This window comes from Patiria miniata, unplaced genomic scaffold (genome assembly GCF_015706575.1).
Source record: "Patiria miniata isolate m_02_andy unplaced genomic scaffold, ASM1570657v1 HiC_scaffold_20, whole genome shotgun sequence".
In the NCBI taxonomy this organism is placed as follows: Eukaryota; Metazoa; Echinodermata; class Asteroidea; order Valvatida; family Asterinidae; genus Patiria; species Patiria miniata.
The window spans coordinates 23,909,136-23,931,110 of record NW_024037059.1 but is presented as its reverse complement, the minus strand read 5'-3'; the positions used below and the strand labels follow the sequence as shown (position 1 = coordinate 23,931,110).

The window sequence follows — 21,975 nt, the reverse complement described above, 5'->3', positions numbered from 1 at the left end:
ATATGATTTTAAACCACTGTGTAGCGGCCGGTCAGTTGTAGCGTAGGAACTGAGCACCTTGCAACCTATGCGAAGCCTCACCCGTTCCACATGGCATGAGGCATCATGAGCTACTTGCAGCCTGTGCGAAGCCTTAGGCTTATGGCCGTAAAGTAGGAGCATAGGAAGGGAGCAACTTGCAGCCCATGCAAAGCCTCACTCGCTCGCTAAGACGTGAGCTACTTGCGGGCCGTGTGAAGCCTCACGCTAATGGCTGTATATATAGTAACGTAGGGATCAAGCAGCTTGCAGCCTGTGCGAAGCCTCGCTCATTCAGTAAGGCGTGAGCTACTTGCAGCCTGTGTGAAGCCTCACTCGAACGGCAGGGGTAAATAGCCTCGTCATTGGAGTGAGCAAGTACCGACAACCAACCAAAATGTCACCAAAATGTCACCAAATGGTAGAAACAGACGGACGGTAATTTTAATAGTAGAATGAAACCATGAACTTAGCAAAGGAATGGCTGGAGAAAGATTTTGAATGATCAGAAAATATGAGTGATTTCGAGAACACATGACTTGCACCTTTTTAACTGGGCACCAAAAAACACACATTTTTTTTATCAGTGCACAGTTGGAAGAAACTTTCAAAATGCATGGTATGAAAATGTTTGCCACATTCTTTTCTGGTAACGTGAGTTACCGATGAAACACTTATTGCCAAGCCAACAGAACTTTATTCTGTTGGCCAATTTTCTGTTTTGCATTTTAGTCCTTTCACCTCTAGGGATCTTCTGTAAAAAAAATCCACCCTAGATGCTTTAACTCTACAGAATAAAAGCACATAGTTGACAGAAAACCCCTTCCAAATATAGCGAGTTACCATGGAATTGTCCCTATGGTCTTTCCGTGTACAAAGTTTGATCAAGAGTTTTTTAACAAAAGTGCCATACAGAAAAATATTGAACAAAAGTTTATGGCATTTGGGATATACCCAAAAAAAGGGGGGGGGGAGAGGAGGAAGGAACAAAAAATAAGAATAGAAAAATATAGCTGTTAAAGTTTGTGGAAAAACCAATTCTGATATTATTGTAGCCAGCATGCCCAGTGGTCAAATTTCATTGTATATGGCATTCTAAATGTCTCTTACTTGTATAAACCTGGAGCCTTGCAGTGCTTCTTGCTGTTCCAGCGATGTTTGAAGCAATACAGTGAAATTCTGCATCATCACGACCATCTCTTAATGGCTCAATCCTCAGAACAGATCCAGAAGGCATAGGAAAGATTTCAGATCTGGTGTTTTGGGCATTGCGAGATCCTTTTTCCCAGCGGAACGATGGTTCAGGATCACCTGATGCCTGGCATACAAATACTATGACACCTCCCTCAATACCAAACTCAGATTGTAGTTCTCTGGTGATCACTGGAGGCTGAACTGTAAATTCAACAGCATAAGAACATTGAGCAAGTATTTTCCATTATTAAAGAATGTGCACTATTTGGTTAGGTCTAATGGTTTAAAGGTATATCAGTTATCATTTGTGCATTTTGTTTCGTTTGAAGCAACAAAAGTGCTCAAAATCTAGAGAAAGGTGCTTAACAACTAACTTGATAAAGTTTTAGCTCAGTGAATGTTGTATATTCTGAGAAAACAATATTCAAGGATCTCAATTTCAATTCAAAAGTTGCCAAGCCGTGATTTGAATTGCACCTGAAATCAGCGTCCGGGACACGTTCTCATTCAGCTGACTGCAGCTACGCTATGTCACGCACTGACCGACAAATTTTAGAAACCGTGCGCGCATGTGCGTCGTGTCAATGATTGCTTTTAACCAAGTATGTTAAAAAAAAATTTTTTTTAAATGGTCAGTTGCTTTTTGGATATCTGCAAACGATATACACTACCTTTCAGCCCTGAGCAATAATTCATTCGTGGCCATTTGCTCAGCACACAGCTCACCGTGTGCAGTCAATTTTTGCTGTGTTTTCTGCCTCACGAGGCCATGAGGCAAACATCTGTCCTGTTTAATTTGTTTTGCCTCTCGAACAATGTTCGGTCACCCGTTTTCAAAAATTGGGATAAGTCCCAGCAGCATTTGAAGGTCTGGTCCAGTTGTTTTGCAAATTCTTTTCAAGTCTGCTGGCGTTTGTCCCTATATTTGAAATCATGTGACCGACAAACGAGGATAATCTGGCCAGAAACCAGCTTGTCCTCTAAAATAAAGTTGCCGAACTTACGTTGGGGGCGCCATTTTGAAATCACGTTAACAGAATATGTGCTTTCATTGGCTAGTTAATTTTTTTGGGCTCAGCAGTCAGCACGTAGCACAAGTTGCCCGCACACGTTGAGTTTTTTGCCTCGCGAGGAGAAAAAAAAATTAAACATGACAGATAATTGCCTCACAGCCTAGTGAGGCAGAAAACGCAGCAAAACACAGCTGCATACTGAGCAAATGGCCAGGAATGACTTTTTGCTCAGCAGATAGCTCTCGTGTGCGGCAGGCTTTAGGTTCGCCCTAACCAGAATTCCATCTCGAGGTGTGTTCCCATTGGATTTATTTTGAACCACTGATCAATTTCAGAAAAATCATAAAATAAGTCCAAGGGGGACCGACCTGTTAAGTTATGAACAATTTAAGTGCAACTACAGTAGTTTTACAGGCGAGTCACAATGAGATTACCTGAGTTGAAAGAAACAAAAAGTCGCATGGGAACACAACTTAAACCAAGTTCTTATTGGTGACAGATGACTGCATCATTATTCCTCATATGTTTGCATTATGTACATGATATACATTTTTTTACAACTGAAAGGGGCAAAAATATTGTATTTGCTAGTATTTAATCAAAACAAGAAATGTACAGATAAGGCCCCCCCCCCCCCCCCCCAAAAGGTTTTGGTTTTTGGTATGCACGCGCGTCCCTGTAGCCATGCATGTCGGAAAAATTAAAAAAACATTTTTTAATGTAAGATGATGTCTCAAAACCGCCAAACTCACTGGTTCGACTGAATCGTGCTGCTGCACAATTTAAACGTGTTTTTAGATGGGGTAAGGATCGATTACAAGCTTAATGTGGCTTCTCTGGGCTCCCATATATTTTGCACAGAATAGTCGGGCACAACTTGCAGACGGTGTTGTATTTTTGTGATTGTGTGTTTGGAAGCCAGACGTGTGTGTGTGGAAGCGATGGTCGTATATCTGGAACCTGTAAAAGCTTTTTAATTAGCGCAACGTGTAAGGGAGCAGACTAATGACCAGCCTGACAGCACAGACACGATGTCGATGTTGCTGCATGGTCTGACGTTACCATTTTCACTGATTTTTCTTGACTATCCAAATTTCCCGAAGAGAATGTTTGTGTCGGTCAAGATCGTAAGTGGGTGCAGAATTCTCAAGCCTTATGGCCTTAATGAGGTCACCTCAAGCTCCACCTGGAAGGCCTTTAGAGTTTTAAGGGGATTGAAGCATCATCTGCAACATCAGCCGACATTTGAAGAAAAAAAAGTCGGGGAAAAAAAAAAAATGTTGGTCGCCGCAACACTTTTGGGGCAAGCTTTTTTTTTTGCCTAAAAAGGAACACGTATTTTTACCTGCTACACAGAGATCTGACATCCAGACAAGGGTTACCAATGCACAGATTAACAAGCAGTTGGAAGAAAGACTATCACGCTGCCTCAGCGACATGACTGCACACCTTGTATGTAGCTGTCCTCAGTAGTAAATCTGCATGGGTTATAACAAAAATTCAATTGATGACATCATCATGTTACTTTCCATTTTGTATATTGGCAACATATTCTATGTACTCAGCAAGTTTCATGATGATTGGACCTTGTCTTAAATGTGTTATAAAAATCACATTTCTGATTTTTCACATATCTTTGAATTTTGCCACGTTTTGTTCAACAAATATAATTTAAAGGTTAAAAACAAATAAAAAATATTTGAAAAAGCTCATCAATTTATACAATTTATTGTTTATACATACGGTAGATGAGTTAGTTGGAAATTTGCCCCCCCCCAACATATTATCAACAAATCAACAAACAGATTAATTCTGTTTATTTTCTTCGCTGTTAAGATTCATAAAATGTGGACACATTTTGGGCCAATGAAAGCATTATAAACATTGGTACTCTAGACAAAACACGCCACACATGCATTTATACAGCCATAGATAGTGTGCAGCCAACATCTTTGTACATTTGTTATACATTTGTTATACACCATTCTGCGGTTTGATACCGACTACACTTCTAAGTTGCTCTAGTTGTTTATTTCCAGACCATTGACAATAGGCACGCTCACGCGTACACAGGCTTAAGATTTTATTTTGACTGTCCCCCCCCCCCCCCAAAAAATAAATATTAGAGTCTGGCGCTGTCACCGTTAAGTGGACACTTATGAAAAATGTTTATTAGTTATTGAGCAAATTGCCCCAAAACTCCAGGTTGGGTTTTTTTTTCAGGACACACTGTATTAAGAAAATATATTTATACAAATGCTCTTCAGTCTAATTCTAACGATTTTTTTAGTCTTAGAGCCAACCCTTAGCCAATGACAATATTACTAACACCATACCACAGTTTAATACTCCTTATCTACTGTACCATACATTTTACATGTACAACGGTAATGGCCCATTCACAAGGTCAGATTACCATACATAATATACAGATTTGACCATACTTCATAATCATATGACACCTCTTTATGGCTACAAAAGTGTGAGATCAAAGATTAAAGATGAAAAATTCAGAAGATAATTTTATGTACAGGAAATGAATCAGCATAAATGTAAGGGACTACCGTACAAATGTACAACACCCCCCCCCCCCATTTTTTGATATAGGGCTTCATTTTTTTTTCGTTTAAGATTATACATGTTGGTCATTGTTTGGAATTTTCAAGTGCACAGAATTGAGCAAAAATGTGTGACATCCATCAGTCAGGTAAGATATGTAAGAACATCAATCCACATGTAAGTTCTCCAAATATAGTACTTTTAAAATATGCATCTTTAAGATGACGTCTCATGACCCATGATGACATCATCATGACATCACTCCAGTTTTTTTCTGTAACACGTCTCTGTCAATGTATACCAAGTTCCAACCCGATCCGACGTGTTGTTATCTTGGAATAAAATTTAAAATATACAACTGTAAGATGTTGTCATAAGAAGACCATTGATGACGTCATCATAACATCACTTGTCTAGGACTAACCTAACCTTCTAAGGGTCATTGCCTAGTTTGAAGTCAATCAGATTGCACTTTGTCATTTTTTGCTAGTAGAAGAAAATGTAAAAGTTTAAAAATTAATCAACAAAATCAGGTGATGACATCATCATGACGTCACCTCGGATTTTGTATATTACAGGGGTGTGAGTGGAGCTCTAACAAAAAAATAGCTGAAAATAGCTGAACCTACGAGCGCGAAGCCCATACAACGTGGGGTCCAGGGCCAGATTCAAATGTGTATTTTAGTGTTCTGGTATAAGAAAAGATCTGTTGCTGAAATTAATTATCAATTAAGAAAGTCATTAACAAACCGAAAGTACGTCCCACCAAAATATACCAAGCGGTAAAAAGTACGGCAGGCCGGCCGACCATGCGTGAGTGAAAGCTGTCTTCGACAACCGGTTGTACGTGATTGCTGCATGCCATGCTGCATGCCTTCCCCATGGACCACACTATTTGTGGTAATAAAAGGGGTGTACTTTCTTGGGAACAATAATTACCAATATTTTAGCTGTAAAAAAAAAAACACACACAACTAATACTTTTTATGGAGTTCAAAACATTTCTTTATTCGATAATCAGTTGTTCAACGTCACAATATAATTTTTTTTTCTTGAAATGTATTCAAGAAACGATGTTAAACTCAAAACGGGGGCTAAATCACCCCTAAATAAATTAATGGATTCGTCCATAAAAATTCATGCATCGTGTCGACTGTTTTTGAAGAAAGTACGATCAAAAACTTGAATTTTTGACGTTACTACTTGTTAGTAATCACAACAATTTGATAAGTTTTGTTGTAAAAACGGACCTTTTTATTCTTAGGACAAAACAAATCAGCATCTGTTGCCATAAAGCAAGATTTGTAGCGCTCCAGTCAGACGACACATGGGTGGGTTGCATACTCTGTCAAGTGCTGCAGGAAAATGTTGTCATTCGCTGGCGCAGGCTGCTGGGCCATGCACTAACATGACTAAGTTTTAGGCCGGGGACCGGAGGGGCCAGCCGGCAGCAATTCCTGGTGTTTATTTTGTATCATCAATTTCCATATTTGTTTGTAAGAGTATCGACTGTAAATGATTTGATGTAACTTTTGTGGCCCTTTTTATAACTTTCGTAGTGTAAATGTAACTGGTTCAGAGCATTTTGACTAGAATTTGGAGGTCTTACAACATTGAAACCGCTGCGGTCGGTGCGACTTATACGCCGGTGCGGCTTATACGCCGACTTCAAATCTTAAATTGCAGATTTGTGCTTGCTGCGGCTTATACTCCGCACGGCTTATATTCAGAAAATAACGGTAATGTCGAAAGTTGTTTGAAAATACGTACCAAACGACACACTAAAGTTAGCAGCCGCGCAGAATGCATGATGCAATGCACGCATCAACTGCCCCGCATCATGAAGCCCTATATCGGTGCAGCGACAAATTACTAGTCTTATTTCAAGGCTTTAAATTTGCAATGAGATGTGTACAAAGTGATCTTTTGGAGGTTTACAGCGAGTTATTGTGGAGATCATTGTGTGTCACTACTTTAAGTACGAAAATAACAAATACAGGGTCTTTCAAAAAAAAGGAAACCCAACTTCAAAGAATGAGCATGGACAGACGATAGGTTTACTGGCTATAAAACTGGTATCATCTGAAAGCGTAATCTCTATGCTTTTCAATGATACTATGTTTAGATTTTCTGAGTCATGCATCAGTGAGCATTATTGTCTTGAAAACTGGATGCAAAAATGCAGTTGGTTCACTTTCATTTAAAAAAAAAAAACACTGGGCAAGGTGTGCCTATTGTTACGAAAATGTCTGTGAAATGGCTTGAATGTTAATCCTCGGGAAAATGGCACATTGTTTTGAACTGGCTTGGTCAAAACGAGAAATTCATGACAAACAATAAAATCCAGTTTTGAAACCAACCCGACTTGTTTTTTGGTTTCTTTTTATGCACTCGTGTCTTCTTCTTGAATACTTATTCTCATGCACACCTTGCCTATTGTGTTTGACATGAAAGTGAACCAACTGCAATTTTGCATCAAAATCTCATGACAGTGGCGCTCAGTGATGCATGACCCTGGAAATGTAAACATGGTATCATTGAAAAGCATAGAGATTACGCTTTCAGATGACAACAGTTTTATAGCCAATAAACGTTTAGTCTGTCCATACTGGTTCTCCAAAGTTGGGTTTCCTTTTTATTGAAACACCCTGTACATCTGCTTCCGATTACATGCCTTTCAAAAATAGGGTCGGTCGGTAGAAACTTTTTTTTTGGCAAATTTTGTTTATACAGATTGAATGGGGTAGCCTGAACTGAGTTTTAGCCTGAACTATTTCCATTACACTTACGAAAGCTATACACAAAATGGCCACAAAAAGTGAATAAAACCTACCTTAATTATTGTCAATATATTTACGTACAATAATTCTTAAAAAATCATGGAAAATTCAGGTTGTTTGCACCATATGCACAACGCTAGTCAAGACGGGAAGCTGGCCAAAACTCTGAAGTGTATGATGCACTGTGCATGTGTGGCGCGCAGACGTAGACCTCGTTTTTACGGTCGAATATTTCGGGAAACACGCTGCATGTATCACTCCAAATACGAGTAGTCAATGCAATTTCAAAATGAACTCTTGAACACAGAAAATACATACACACTGTACACAGATAGGCTAGATCAATTGTGTGAATTAACTTGCAAAAATGTTCTTTCTCGACCAGTTGACAGTGCACCACTGCCTGCAATGCATAGCCATGCTAGCGCTAGCCATGCACAGACTGGTTACTGCATTTTCATCATATCTTCTAAATTGGCCCCTGCGCGGCGCGCGGCGGGAACCAGTTGTCGCTGCATTGAGCTAGGTTTATGCACGTGATTATAGTCACCGTGCCATCGAATTGCAAAGTAGTTATCGCGAAAATTTGTAAAAACAAAGGAGGTTTCTTTTGTAAAAAATAGCGAATGTAAGTAAGAAAACAAATAAATACAAGCATTTTTTGAAGCAAAAGGGTTGTTGAGAGGTATTTTGTGAAGACAGAAAAGTCAACAAGATTTTATTTTTTATTTATTTAATAATTATTTTAATTTTTTTGGGGGGAATTGCCGATAAATTTTTTAGGGTCGCAGCCTAAAAATAGGGTTGGTCGGGTAACCGGAAGCAGAAGTATTTTTGGGGGGCCTAAGGCTTTGCAACCAAGTAGCTTAAAAATAGCAAAGCTACCACTCTTTTACTCAATAAAACTTATATTGTTGGCTTACGATCATCCACCATACCGATTAACAACGTGAAATCTCTTTATTTGTGGCAGCAAACGGGATTTCCAAAGCGTGCAGTTTTGGCGTTGTAGAAAAAAAATCCTGCCTAATTCTACGCAGGGGATGCTTCGTGAAAAATCTGTGCTGTCCGGGCCATGTAACTCAATATAATTTTTTTTTTTTTTAAATGAGTTAGACTCCTTGGTTTTAGGAAAATATATTTCCTGAAGCTTTTCAAACATTTTCTTTCTTTTTCCTTTCTTTTTTTCAATGCTAATACACTTTTCATAATTTTGCGATTAATTTCAATATAATGGTTGAATCCTCAATAGATAATTGTTAAATTATGGAAAGGCCTCTACTTACATATTTTATTACATATATATTTTATACATATTTACCTATTTAATGTAGATCCCACTTTTATAATGTTAATTTGATCATCCCAATCAACAGGGGCAACTGTCAAGATGTCAGATTTTAATAGTTCAGACAACAACAAAAAATAAATAAAAATAATATAAGAAACGTGTCTTTTTAGTTGCACTGTAAGTTTTACACCCCTGAAGAAACTGCAAAGTATTATCTATGACATAGGGCAACAGTGGTGTGGGAGACCAAGAAAGGTCACCGTACGGTCATATTTTCAACTTCTGCAGGCCGGAAGCATCTGTTCTGCCTGCATTTGCACTTGCAGTGTAGTACAGTCGTTTTCCTAGTTCCGGATAGTAAACATCATTCAGGCTGCTTTCAGCTCAATTCAAGTGACATTGGTTCAATAGTTACCTTGAGTGATGGAGATACTACATAATAATTTTCCAAATTTAGGCTCTTTTTATTTTATCTTAAGGACGTCAAAAGTACTGATGTTACTTTTCCAAGTTCCGGATCGGTTCAATCAGTTCCAAATTGATCAAAAACTGCTTCGCGCAAAAAAAGAATCATGCGAGAAAATAAAAAAAAATTTCAGCCAGAACTTGCCGAATCGAGCACATTTTCTGATAGAGTATTATTTCATTTTCCCAAAATAGTTCATTCAAGAGAATTCCACCAAATTTAACAAAGAGAAAAACGTAAATGATTTTGAAACATTTGTCTGCAGCGCAACGGCACGAACTCACGCATGGATCGAAAACATTTGACACAGCACACAGAATACTTCACACAAAATCAATTAATGCGCGTGTAGTTGGGTCGTAAAGGGACGAATAAGTACATGCGCTATCTGGAACTAGTCAAATGCATACGGTCATTCATTGGCGAATTTTCAAAAATTAGAGACTCTACAACTTATTTTGATTCAACAAACATTCAAAGGAAGAGTTTATACGACTGTAGTGTATAAACAAAATATTCGAAATCACACGGTATGAGTGATGTACCGAGGAGAAAATTTTTCGTCGATTCGCAGCTCCCGCGATTTTCTACAAACCGTCCAAACAAGTCAAAGTGCGAGTCGGAAATCTGGCCAAAATTCCTCTTCTAAAGATTTTATCGAAAAGATGTTCGTGTATCAAGAAGCTTACATTTTCCTTTTCAAAATGCACTTCGTCAGAAAAAAAAATATTGGAGACTAATTCAATAGAGGTAGGTTTTTATTTGAAGCTATCCGGAACCAGGGCTCGATTTACAAAAAAAAAGTGGCATGCACGTGAGCATGTAGACCAAAAAACCTACATGCGCCAAGAAAAACCCACATGCACCATAATTGACTTACACCCGTCTGCTTCTCTGAAGGCATTCTTTCTCTTTGATTTATCAAACTTTCTACGGACAGCACACCCGTGAACGTGGCGTTGTATACAACGCCACACTGTTGTGGCATTTCGAACATGGCGAAATTGATCCGCCATACATAATTTCGTACACATGTTGAGTACTCACATAAAAAGCTAAATTTGCCTTCCCGCGTGTTCAGTATGTGTCATTTCGACGAAATTTGCCGTCGATGAAGACCCATACGAACGTGTAGAAATTAGATTTTAACCCGACAAGTGACACAAGTTACCCAGGGTCATTTGCGTGCAAAATTATCAGAGCCCTCCGAGCTACCCGTCTGCTTCATGTGGCGCATATGATAGGCGGCGTCCGATTGGCCAATAACAAGACCACGTGATAAACGCAGCTAATAATTTGGAATCGCACTTACGATCCGGACATAAGGAATGCCCGGAGCGTCAGTGCGATACCAAATTATCCGCAGCATGTATCACGTGGTAAATCACATGCATGATCGGAGGAGGTTGCAGAACGTCGGGATCTCCAAATTTTACCGCGTACTCTGAATCTGCTGTGAGGAATAATTTATGGATATATAAAAGAAACAACACGTTTGTACACTATCTGGTCAAGTATTCAACAAACTTTATTCTTATTCTCACTCATTTGTAAATAGTAAATAGATGCATGAAATGAGTATTTTGGTGGTTAAAAAAGTTACATGCACGTCGTGCATGCTCAGTAAAAAGCTACGCGCACAAGCAAAAATCTACATGCACTGGTGCATGCGTGCACCCGGGTAAATCGAGCCCTGTCCGGAACTAGGAAAAATCCGGAACTAGGAAAACGACTGTAATTAGCTGTAAAAAGCAGATTTTTTTTCATTTTTGCCCTGAAATCCCGGTAAAACCTTCACTTTCCACATTTTTTTGGCTGTTAAATAGTGCTGGTCATGCTGGTTAAAGTTTGTGCTTCGAAGGATACGATCCGAGTGAAAGTACGTCATTTTTAGGAAGCACGCATTGCAAAATATATGTTAAACACGAGTGCGTAGAATTAGGGGTAGACCCGTGAACGTGGCTTGTAAACTACGCCACGCTGTTGTGTATTTTCGAACCTGGCGAACGTGTCCCTCTGACTCCCTCCGTTACACACACTGGACTTTATTTTGCCCATGTAATAAGTACTCACATATGAAGCTGTCTTGAATTCTATTTGTACGTCAAAACTTGCATTTGACGAAAATTGAGGAAAATTCTGGCCCCGGTTCATGAAGTCCGTCCGCTACTGCTAGCTGCCATTTTCTCCCAACTGACGCATGCGCATTGCGTTTTAATTTCGTATGATTCGACGGCTGTTTACTGTCGCAGCTAAAACAGACATCATTTTAGACAAGTTTCAAGTCCTTTCCTCTCTCACCGCACCGCACGCGGTCGCACGTGCGCCCGCGTGTGTGTGCGCACACGTACTGTACACGAGTTGAGCCGAGCAGCCAATCGTCTGCGGGGTGGTTTTTTTTCAGGGTTGCGACATGAAACAGCCGTCAATCTGTCCAAGCGACTCGGACGCGTCCGGGGTTATTTGTCAGGGTCAGGTTAAAATCTAATTTCTACACGTTCGTATGGGTCTTTACTGATGGGCAAATTTCGTCGAAATTACACAGCCTAAACAATCGGACGGGCAAATTTAGATTTCTAGGTGAGTACTCAACACCCATACGGAATTATCGGATCGATTTCGCCAGGTTCGAAATGACACAAGAACGAGGCGTTCTATACAACGCCACGTTCACGGGTCTAAATTAGGGGTAAACCTTAATCTTTAGGACACCTCTATTTTTAGGGGTTCTGTTCAAAACTGACTTTTGCAGGTGACTGTCCAGTACCGAAGTTACTTTTGCAGGCTAAAGCAGTCTTTTTTCCTCAGATAAACTCATGTTAGTTGTCATTTTGAAAGCACTTTCAAAGAAAATGTGACTTTCCTGCCTTTTTTTGCAGTTTGCCATCTTGCTTTTTAAATATATTTTCTGTTTGTCATCGTCGTCTTTAACCCCTCATAAATCAAATCCCTGCCCTCTTTAAACAAAATTAAACCTGCTGATAGTGATATTAAAGAAGGTGTCATTGCCAACCGTTCAAATGTGTCAAGAAACATCAGAATGTCACTTTTGACATGTTTGAGTGTCATTTAGTCAGCTGTTTTGGTGAGTCTTTTAACCTTATAGGAACGGGGTCCTAAAAGTAAGGATTACCGAATTAGGAGCGCATAGCTTTAGGCGGTCTGATGATACACAAACCACATTCGTTTCGTGAACATTGCGTTTTGTCGTTGTCATACCTCCAAATTTCCCTCAAATTAATTCAAAACCCTGCCCTTTATCTACGACATAGGCCTACCTGCATGTTCTTAATGCCGCCAACTAGTTTGATATGATAGGTCAAATAATTGTACAGTGGATTTTGTTCCCTTAGGAACCGGGCCCGTAGTATACACGATCACGATCGCCATACATGTATGTCATCATGGTCATAGGCGTAGTATGGAACGCTGTATTATCGCAGTACTTATCACGTTTCTCGTTCGGAATAGAGATTGCCCACTAACCTTCCAGAATTGTCCTGTCTTATGTGTAGTATAACTCTTCCTTTTTAAATTAATATAAAAAAATCCGACGGTGGTGTGGTTTATTCCGTGTACGATGCCTGTGAAAATAGACATGCGCGGCGTTTGCGAACGGAGGTGGACTCCCTATTATCGCGGTATGCGGGAAGTGGTTTTTATAATAATCCCAACTTTTTTGTTCATAGTTTATCTTTGACCAAAACACCCCCTGAATAAAGTCTGATATTTTCCCTGTAACGTTCAAGTTGATTAAAGACAAAATGTCTGCAGGATGATTTCTTAAGACCCTGCCCTTCCCCCGAAAGGAGAACACAAATCCCTGAGGCAAGTCTACTGATCGGCGATTGAGGGCGCCATTCACTTTACACGGTGTGCCGTTTTATTTTCGCTAACGCGCGGTGCTTATTTTGATCCCGTAAAAGTTGTTACGATTTCGCGCTGCAAATATCGTCGTTCGACTTCATTTTACATTTGCAGCTGAAGAATGGGAACCAGACAATGGAACTTTCATGGACAGAGCGCAATTAAAGATTTATGTTAAAATATAAACGGTACCTTTTAGCAGACACGGTGAGGGAAAATTTTGCAAGTTTTGGAAAACGTTAATATTTATTAAAATCGTTAAAAGTCCCGAAAGACACAACATTTTTTAATCGTCCTTTTTATACATTTCGGTAGAAAATCCTTGATGACTGGTGAACTGGATAAAAATCGCCACTTGAAGGAGTTTTGACACTGTAAAAAGAGAAATTTCCCATGCCGCGATAATAGGGATGCCGCGATAATTAATAGGGAGTCCGACTATACTACTAGCCCAAACGTTACTCGTTAATATATTACATGTACTAAATACTGACGTTACCCGTTATTAGCCTACCTTTTTTGTCGAGGAAACAGCTCTTCACGACATTCGCAGCGATGTTTTCCGCACAAAACTTACACTAATGTAAGTAACTACATGACCATAGTTGTTGTCACTGAAATATGTCACTTATCTGTTTTCACGAACGAGACAAATGAGGGACTTATCCACAACAGTGTCTATCACTTGTTTCACAGTAACACAACGTCTGTCCGTTTGACATGTCCACCATTTTCATTCACTGCCCTCCACTGACCTATTTCGCACAGCGCGGATGAACATTGGTTCGTTATTCGGATCAGAGATTTCATGCAGCACAGTTGCTGATATGCGCGCATGCGCACATCGATGTTTGAGGTTACCTGCACGTCCCCATTGTCCTTTGGGAAACAGTCAGTCGGATGTTCTCTACACAGCCTCAAAATCAGCGGCGGAGCCAAGGTTTTTTGGCCGGGGCGTGGTGGAGATCGTTGCATCCCCCCAAGCGCCCCTAGAGGAAATTTGTTGGTCCTCGAATATTTAACTGGTTTACCACGAATTGGGAGCAATTGGGGGGGGGGGGGGGGGGGGGCTTTTGTAAAGACTGCCCTTTTCCATTCAAATGCCCTTTTTCACCAGCGCTTACACCCCCACCCCCCCCCCACCCCCAATTTGTAAACGAGAGCCCTTTTTGGGTACCCTTTTTTAAAAAGAACTTCGTGCCCTTTTTTTTGCCCTCGGTCGTTACGGGTGCCTTTTTTGTGGTTTTGAATTGGATTTTAAGGAGGCCAAGTGTCCGGCTGGAGAAAAAAAGTGACCTACATTTATGTACATACATCAGCAGCATATTTTGAACCTCCGTCCTTTAAAATGCGAAATCTACTTATCATGAACCTTAAATATTAACAATCTGAACTCAGTTGTTGCTTAGTGTCTTTAATACAAAGTCATTAATTCATGATCCCTTAGTTAAGTGGGCTCTTCTAATTAAACGTTGGCTTGTAATAATCCATATGAAACGTAATTTTTAAGACTTAACTAATATTGGCATATACATGGAAAATGATATGATTTGGGATAGGATTCAAACCTACCCGGGAGTAACCAAGGAAAATTATGAGAATTGATCATTAACACGTAGTTTTCAGATCAGTCTCATATCGTTAAAGATGTTTTATGTTTCATAAATACATCCTGTACATGTCATTATGGCATGTACATGTACTTGTTTATTCTTTTCTCTTTACTAATACTCTTTACTCATTTAAACATGAGGTCTTGAGGTATGTCTCGGTCGGGTCTCGAACCTCTATCTTATTGGTCTTCGCCGTTTTCGGTCTCCAACTTTCAGGTCTCGACTTATCCACCCCATCATGAATACATTTTGTGGTCATACTCTGGAAACTCTGTGGCGTCCATTATCTCAAGCACATTAAGCTGACCTAGATTCAAGAATCCAGCAAGAAGGCTCAGAGATTTCAAAATGTCATCAGTTGAAATTTCTGCAACTGTATAAATTGAAAAAGTGAAACTTTAAAGTGCCCGATTATAAGAGTATGGCCTCAGTGTCCATGCACTCCTCGAATATACCTGTACTGATTGGGACCGATGCATCCTTGAAGAAAGACATCCGATCCCTGGAACAGGTACAGCGTTTGGCAGCTCACTTGTAAAAATGAATATTCCAGGGAGGAAGAGGGCATTGTCAGTCGAATAGGCCTACTTGGGGAACTGGATTGGGAGTCACTACAAACCGAAGACGTCGCCAGACTTTACAAAATGCAGAATGGCCTGACAGATGTTCCACTCAGTCAATGATGTTCATCTACAATCAAGAATTTCAAGAGGTCACAATCAGAAATGAGTATAAACTATAGGGCTATATCCTATAGTAATATAGATTTACTCAGCTACCGACATTTCATTCTTTGTCTCCACCATGATCGATTGAACAAAGTATAGTTACCAGCAAATAATCAGTATAGTCAGTAGTCCTACCGGTGTCACGGTCTCACTTCTCCGGCGTGCTAGCTTCTCCGGGTGGATTTGGCGGGTAATTGAGCACGTTACAGTGCACGTTACATGAGCACAATTCATGCTCATGTGTCCGCTGTGCTAACTTTTCCTCGGGCTGTGAGGGACACCCAAGAATGCGTTATGTAACACTTCCTGTGGGTCAAGTCATATTGCCAGCATTCTGAAGTTGTGTTCCCATCGTCATTGCCAGGCGCGGTTCTACGGGGGGGGGGGGGGGGGGGGGGGGGGGGGGGGGGGCTAGGGGGGGGGCTGTAGCCCCCACACATTTTGTCTAGTCCCCCCAAAATAAATTCAGTAAAAAAAAAAATTGCATTAGCAAAAAGAAGCATTGTGATGTACATGCGAACGGTCTCCCCCTAAAGAAGAAATAGCCGTGACAAGGGTGCATTAAATATAGTGTGAATGACTTTAGGATTGTATTGGCGCTCCCCATTGAAAATATGGCATGAGGCCTAAGTGTCTGGAAAGAATAACCGGTCAACATTTCAGCACGCCTCCCAGAATTTTTTTTGGATCCACCGTGCTAGCCCCCCAAAAATATTGGTTCTAGAACCGCGCCTGGTCATTGCGTGTGCGTTGAGGAATAATTAAGAACCGTTCCTTGCTCGGTCGTGGTCCATCACATGCATGTCCAATTTGCAACCACGTTCAACCACGGTTTAAAATAAATGTGCATCCTTCAAGTCTTTTTGGGTATTATTAGGATGTTGGTTAATAGTTAATTGCGCGCTAGGTCTGGATTCGATAGTACACTGTGACGTATACAAAAGTGCACCAGTACAACCCCAAAGAACTCAGCACACAAATAAAGTTGGCGAAAGTGAGCACTATACTGCGCAATTTTGTGCATGCGTGTTGAAGCGAAATGTCCAACTTGGAGAAGCTAGCACGCCGGAGAGGTTAGACCGTGACACCGGCAATGAAAGTTTCAAATCAAGTCTCCAGCATCACTCATTTAAAAACAAGGGTTGCATTTTAAAGTTCAGCTCATACATACGGAGCGCAGGTTAGCGTTGTGTAGACAGAGTTTGCAGTGTTTGGTATTTCAGATATTCGCTCGTACCCCCCCCCCCCCCCCCGCCCTGGGGGTGCGAGCGAATATGACTACGCGCGCGCACCACTGATAGCGCCCATTGGATAAACGCTCAAGTCAGTTGCGGTAGCTTCCGGTTCCAATGTGACTTAATTGGCAATGGGCGTGGTTTAAACTGAAATGACGTCACACTAACGATCCCAGTTACTGACACCGGTTTGTATCATTTTATTTAAACGGAAAAACAATCTTATTTTGTATTTTGGACGTTTTTAACACTTTCAAAATACGTTTATATTTTGGGTGCTACGGAAGCCCGGTCGAGCCACAAAAGAGGAGTTTGTTTTATTAAGTGAATGGTGTTGTGGAGCAGTCGTACTTGTAAACGCAAGGCTTAAAACCGGTAGGGGCCTGCTGCCTCTGCACACGTGAACAGTAGCTCCTTGTGGTGTTTCCCGACTCCCTAAAATATGGGGACCGGTAACTACATGTAGCTCCCATTTAAAGCCATTGATTGGATCATATCACCTCGCCGTTTCCCATATTAAGCCAGCTGGGACGGGAACTTGCTTCCTGTGTATCCTGATTCGAAAGCGCAATTAGCAGGTAATGGAATTATATCGGGTATTTGGTGTTGTTATTTCCAACGTGAATTACGTGTTTCACGTTCATTGTAATACGTCGACGTCCACACCTTCTCAAAAATAATAATTTCCTTTCTAATTTGCTCATATTAATATGAAATGTGATACTGCATATATTGGCTAAATAAGATTGTAACATTTTAACTTTGAAAAAACAAATCGTGTTTTCGTAACTCACACCGCGACGAATCTGTTTTTACCCCCAAACACCACATACGAAAACAAACGCTGATGTAATGCACAGGCAGGCACCAGACTTTTCCTCATTTGCATACTTATCCAACAATTTCGACATTATACGCTCGTACCCCCCCCCGCAGGGCGGGGGTACGGGTACGAGCGAAAAGTCACAGGGCGATGTAGACTGGTTTGCGGTCTCCGTCCATCTGACTGACTGCTGATTGGGTAGGGGAACCAGAGTGCGTATAGACGGAGGCAACAAAGCGGTCTTTAACGACATAATACCAGTGGTTAAGTCCAATATTGCATACAAAAAAAAAGAGATCGGCTTAACGAAAACCTTATTCCCGAAGCAACAGCAGAAGTCCGCTCAATTAAGCTCCACTTCCAAAGCAGACTCGGATTTTCGTCGTAACTTGCTTAATTCATAGTGATAATGCGGATCGAGTCTACGTGGCGCACTAGCTTTTATCGACTTTTTCATAGTGTTGTCAGTTAATCGTACGAGCATCGAATATCAAAGTCAAATGAGGATAAATCATTAATAATTATCTCCACCCACAATTGTCCCACTATATTTTGTATACTTAGTCAGAATTATTATTATCCGGAGAATATTTTTTTAAAGGGTTGTCGTTTTATCCTCCATGGTTCTGGCAAGCGAGAGGACTCAGGCGTCAGGGGTCAAGGGACGCCACGCATGCAGGGCTGACACGTTTCTCAAGAAAACACATATAAACCTTGAAAATTTGCGGTTTCCGTGTTATTCAAGTTGTCACCACGAACAAAATTGTGCACAAAATGATCGAGCCCGGCGCCCCACCGCAGCTCTAGTTGGTTTGTTACAAACACACATTATCTCAATTATGTTGTTGGACCCGATTCGACCAGCAAATTATTTGCTGACGTTGCAACCTTTTCCCATAATGCAGTAGTACCGGTATTATTCGCTGCTAGAAAGCGATGATTTTCAACATTTTGTTTGTAGTATTATGTGGACGGATTTCCTATTCAGTACCCGACCTTCAAATATAAATGGTAAGTAAACAATAAGCCTTACAGCGCCATTCTAATAGCGCGGAAAATGCATTCGGCGACTAATCCTTCAAACCTTCACCCTGACTAGCAATGATGTATCAATCCGCCACACATGATACGTCATACAAAAATATGCCAACAATTCGCATCGCACAGTGTGGTTAGGCCATTATCAATAAAAAAGAATTAAAAAAAAAAAGAGATAGAAAAGCAGTCTGTCATTTACGACAAGTGAATTGTCCACATGACTAAGGTTTTTGAAGACTAACCAGAGACTAATACATGGTGGCAAAATCGTGCGTTACAAATCACAGCATAAAGTTTGAATTTGTATTACCTTTTTTTCTTGTTGTCTGGCGGAGGTCCGAAGAGTAAGAAACTAGAGTTACGTTTGTTTTTACTTCGAAACACACATGTTTGGACATTCCTGTCCGCAGACGTAGTGGTGCAGTTATAGTTTGTCCAAACTCCAAAGACGATCTTTGTTTTGTCTTCAATGTGAGGGACCAGCTGGCCGGTCTTTATATTCAAGTCTGAGTGTCATCATATACGTATTCGAGAGATATGTTCTCAGTGCAACTTATTTGTTTTTACCTTGAATTACGTACCCTTATATAAAATTGTCGGTATGGTAGAACTAGAACGAGCACTCTTAGATAATGAAATCACCAACTTTTTTGTGTGTTAACCTTTACTTGTGAAATGACAGCCAAGTACGTTCTTGCTACACTTGTTACTGTTCACATAATTATACCATAATGCAAGAAATTGACGATATGGCCATGGAGGCATCCACAATTTAAAAACAAAATCGTGATCTCGGGAATTTAAATTTGAAAAAAAGAGAGTATCTTTTGGGGTTTGAACAATTTCAGTACATTTTATGTACACATACACGTTATTTCCGGTTTGATGATGTTAGCAGTTAAAAATGTGCAAACTGCACACATTTACTAGTTCAGAGAGGACATATATCTGAAAATAGGGAGATTATAATGACGTTTAGGTGTATGTATGAACACCTAACTTCCGGTTTGATGACGTCACAGCATTTTGAAGCCCAAGGTCAACATTGTACTGGATACTTCGTATTACTTTGTGGTACGAACATAGTCATTAGACACCGAACAAATGACGGATTTGAATTTTAAAGATAATTTTTAAATTCTCCCTACAATAACTTCCAGTCTGATGATCGATTCTGAAACCTTGCAAAGTCTTTTGTTTTTTGTCCAAAGAATATCTAGGTAATTTGATAAAACTTTGACAAATGAATGTTAAATTCAAGCAAGTTCAACTGTATATGTGATGAACCACTAGAGGGCGCCCTTTTTGTGTTAGGTTTTTCCTCACTCAACATTTCCTAAATTGTTGTGTCCGTAGTTAAATGCTTGTTTTCAAGTTGCATTCAATTTTCATTGCAACACCAGAAGAAAAGGTCAAGCGCTTTTGTTCCCGGGTATAAGAATTTTGCCCAAATCACCATCTACCACCTCAGGAAGAAAGAAAACGATACTCTATTTAGTTCAAAGATATAGTTCAAACTATTTTGTCAAAGTTGCCCTTAAAACGCTCGTAATTTGATACTTAATGACGTCATCAGTGTTGGAGGTCTCGAGGCCGGCCTCGGCCTCGAGGCCGGCCTCGAGGCCGATTTTCATGGCCTTGGCCTTGGCCTCGGCCTCGGAGGTGCAATGCCTCGGCCTTGGCCTCGGCCTCGGAGCCTTCCGGCCTCGGCGAATCGGTCGAGGCCGGCTCGAGGCCGCCTATTTTGATGTGTTTTCTATTCTAATTAATTTTATTTGTTTACCGTATCAAACCCTCGAGATTCTGCCGCAGTGGGTTCCCGTGAAACGAACGCATACAATGTATACGCACGAATGAACTGGAAATGGTTGCATTATACGTACTCGTACTCACGTACGTAGCATCTTCGCCTAGCCTGCGCTTCGGCTTTCCAAGTGCGTGCAAGCATTATAACTGTTACCGCGTGCCAGATTACATAAGTCTGGCACCATTCCCATTTGCGTACAATAACATGTGGTAGTAGACTAGTCTGGTCGAAGTGTTGTACAAAATTTTCTCGTTTCGCCTCTGTACCCCGACCTTTAAAAATAATTTGCGGCAAGGTGCGGCAAGCTTAAACATTTCTTTTTATAGGCCACTGTTTCAGTAAAAGTCTGAACTTTCTGGGTACGATCGTGTGTAGAAGTCCGTACCATTTTTTTCCCCATAAAGATATGATAAACACAATTACGATTTATCAAGTAGATTTTATTTTTATACGGCAATTTCAATGAAAGTTCCGGCTCACATGGTAATGTTTGGCGCAAATGGTCAATATGGAAAGCGCGATTTCAGAATTCGTTTTTCCATCCAAATGAATGCAAAGTTCTGAATGAATGTTTTAATAATAGGAGTCAGTATTCCTCGTGGTACCAGGATACTTTTTTTGTAGTTTTAGAGCCATGTTGATACTTATTACATGTATAAGCACGGTTTGAAATTGACTAATTTTGCGTGGTTACTGATATACGACCAAAACCTCTGGAATCCCTACCTCTTGCCATGATCTTAAAATTCTTCGAAGCCATTGGATTCAAATCGGATGATCCGAGAATTCATGGTCATTTTGATAAACTGAGTGAGTGATATCATGCACGCATGTTCCGTGTTACTTGGAGCGGGATTGGCCATTACCAGACTTTGTCTGGTACCGCGGTATTAACGCACCGCATTATCATGATAATGCGTGGACACATCCCGTTGTACGAGCGGGAATGGAACTATGCTTTGCCCGTGCGTAACGGCGGGCCATCTGGCATTGTCTGGTCGCATCGCGGTGTTTGCTCGGCGCGCGCCTGGACAGTGCGAAAGTCGGGGGGGGGGGTCGTAACTTTTTGGTTATGAGTGGTAAAAACCTGACTCAAAAATCAAGTTGTTGTTTATTTAATGGGGATTCCTATGATATTAAGCATTTTGATAGGTTTTTAAAATAAGATTTATAAGACATGCTAAAAGTAAACGATGTAAATCTTACAGAATAGAAACTCAAAAGTTGGCCATTTAAATTGTTGTATCTCCAAAGGGCAAACACCTATGAGACTGATTCAAACGCCATTGATTTGTTGTGTAATTTGCTTTCAGTGATACAAAACTTGAGATTTCTTTCTTTAAAAAATTAAATTCGCCGGACTCCCTACAAGAGGAAACCCATTGCAAGCTGTAAATTTGTAAGCCAGGCACTCCAAAACCCAGTGAATTCAACTGAAAAGATGTTAAAACTCCAACATAATCTTAGCCTTGTTTTAGTGATTTATATTTTATTACGTGTTTTGATAGCTGGCCTCGGCCTCGGCCTTGGCCTCGGAGGCGGT

At 40.5% G+C, this 21,975-nt stretch overlaps 1 protein-coding gene across 4 annotated transcripts in view; it reads right to left on the bottom strand.

Moving 5' to 3' along the window:
- Positions 1-15,276, bottom strand: part of LOC119728261 (tyrosine-protein phosphatase Lar-like) — a 70,103-nt gene extending 54,827 nt beyond the window's left edge. Inside the window, exons 1-3 of one of the 4 annotated variants that reach the window (XM_038200421.1) lie at positions 15,257-15,276; positions 3,571-3,703; positions 1,129-1,413 (exon numbers count right to left, since the gene is read on the bottom strand). In XM_038200421.1, coding sequence (XP_038056349.1) covers positions 1,129-1,413; positions 3,571-3,664 — 379 coding nt within the window. In that variant the 5' untranslated portion in view covers positions 3,665-3,703; positions 15,257-15,276. Of the gene's footprint in view, positions 1-1,128; positions 1,414-3,570; positions 3,706-12,599; positions 12,619-13,702; positions 13,946-15,256 lie in introns of those variants that run through there. The other 3 variants (XM_038200423.1, XM_038200420.1, XM_038200422.1) reach the window with 3 other exon arrangements.
- Between the last annotated feature and the right edge of the window lie 6,699 nt (positions 15,277-21,975).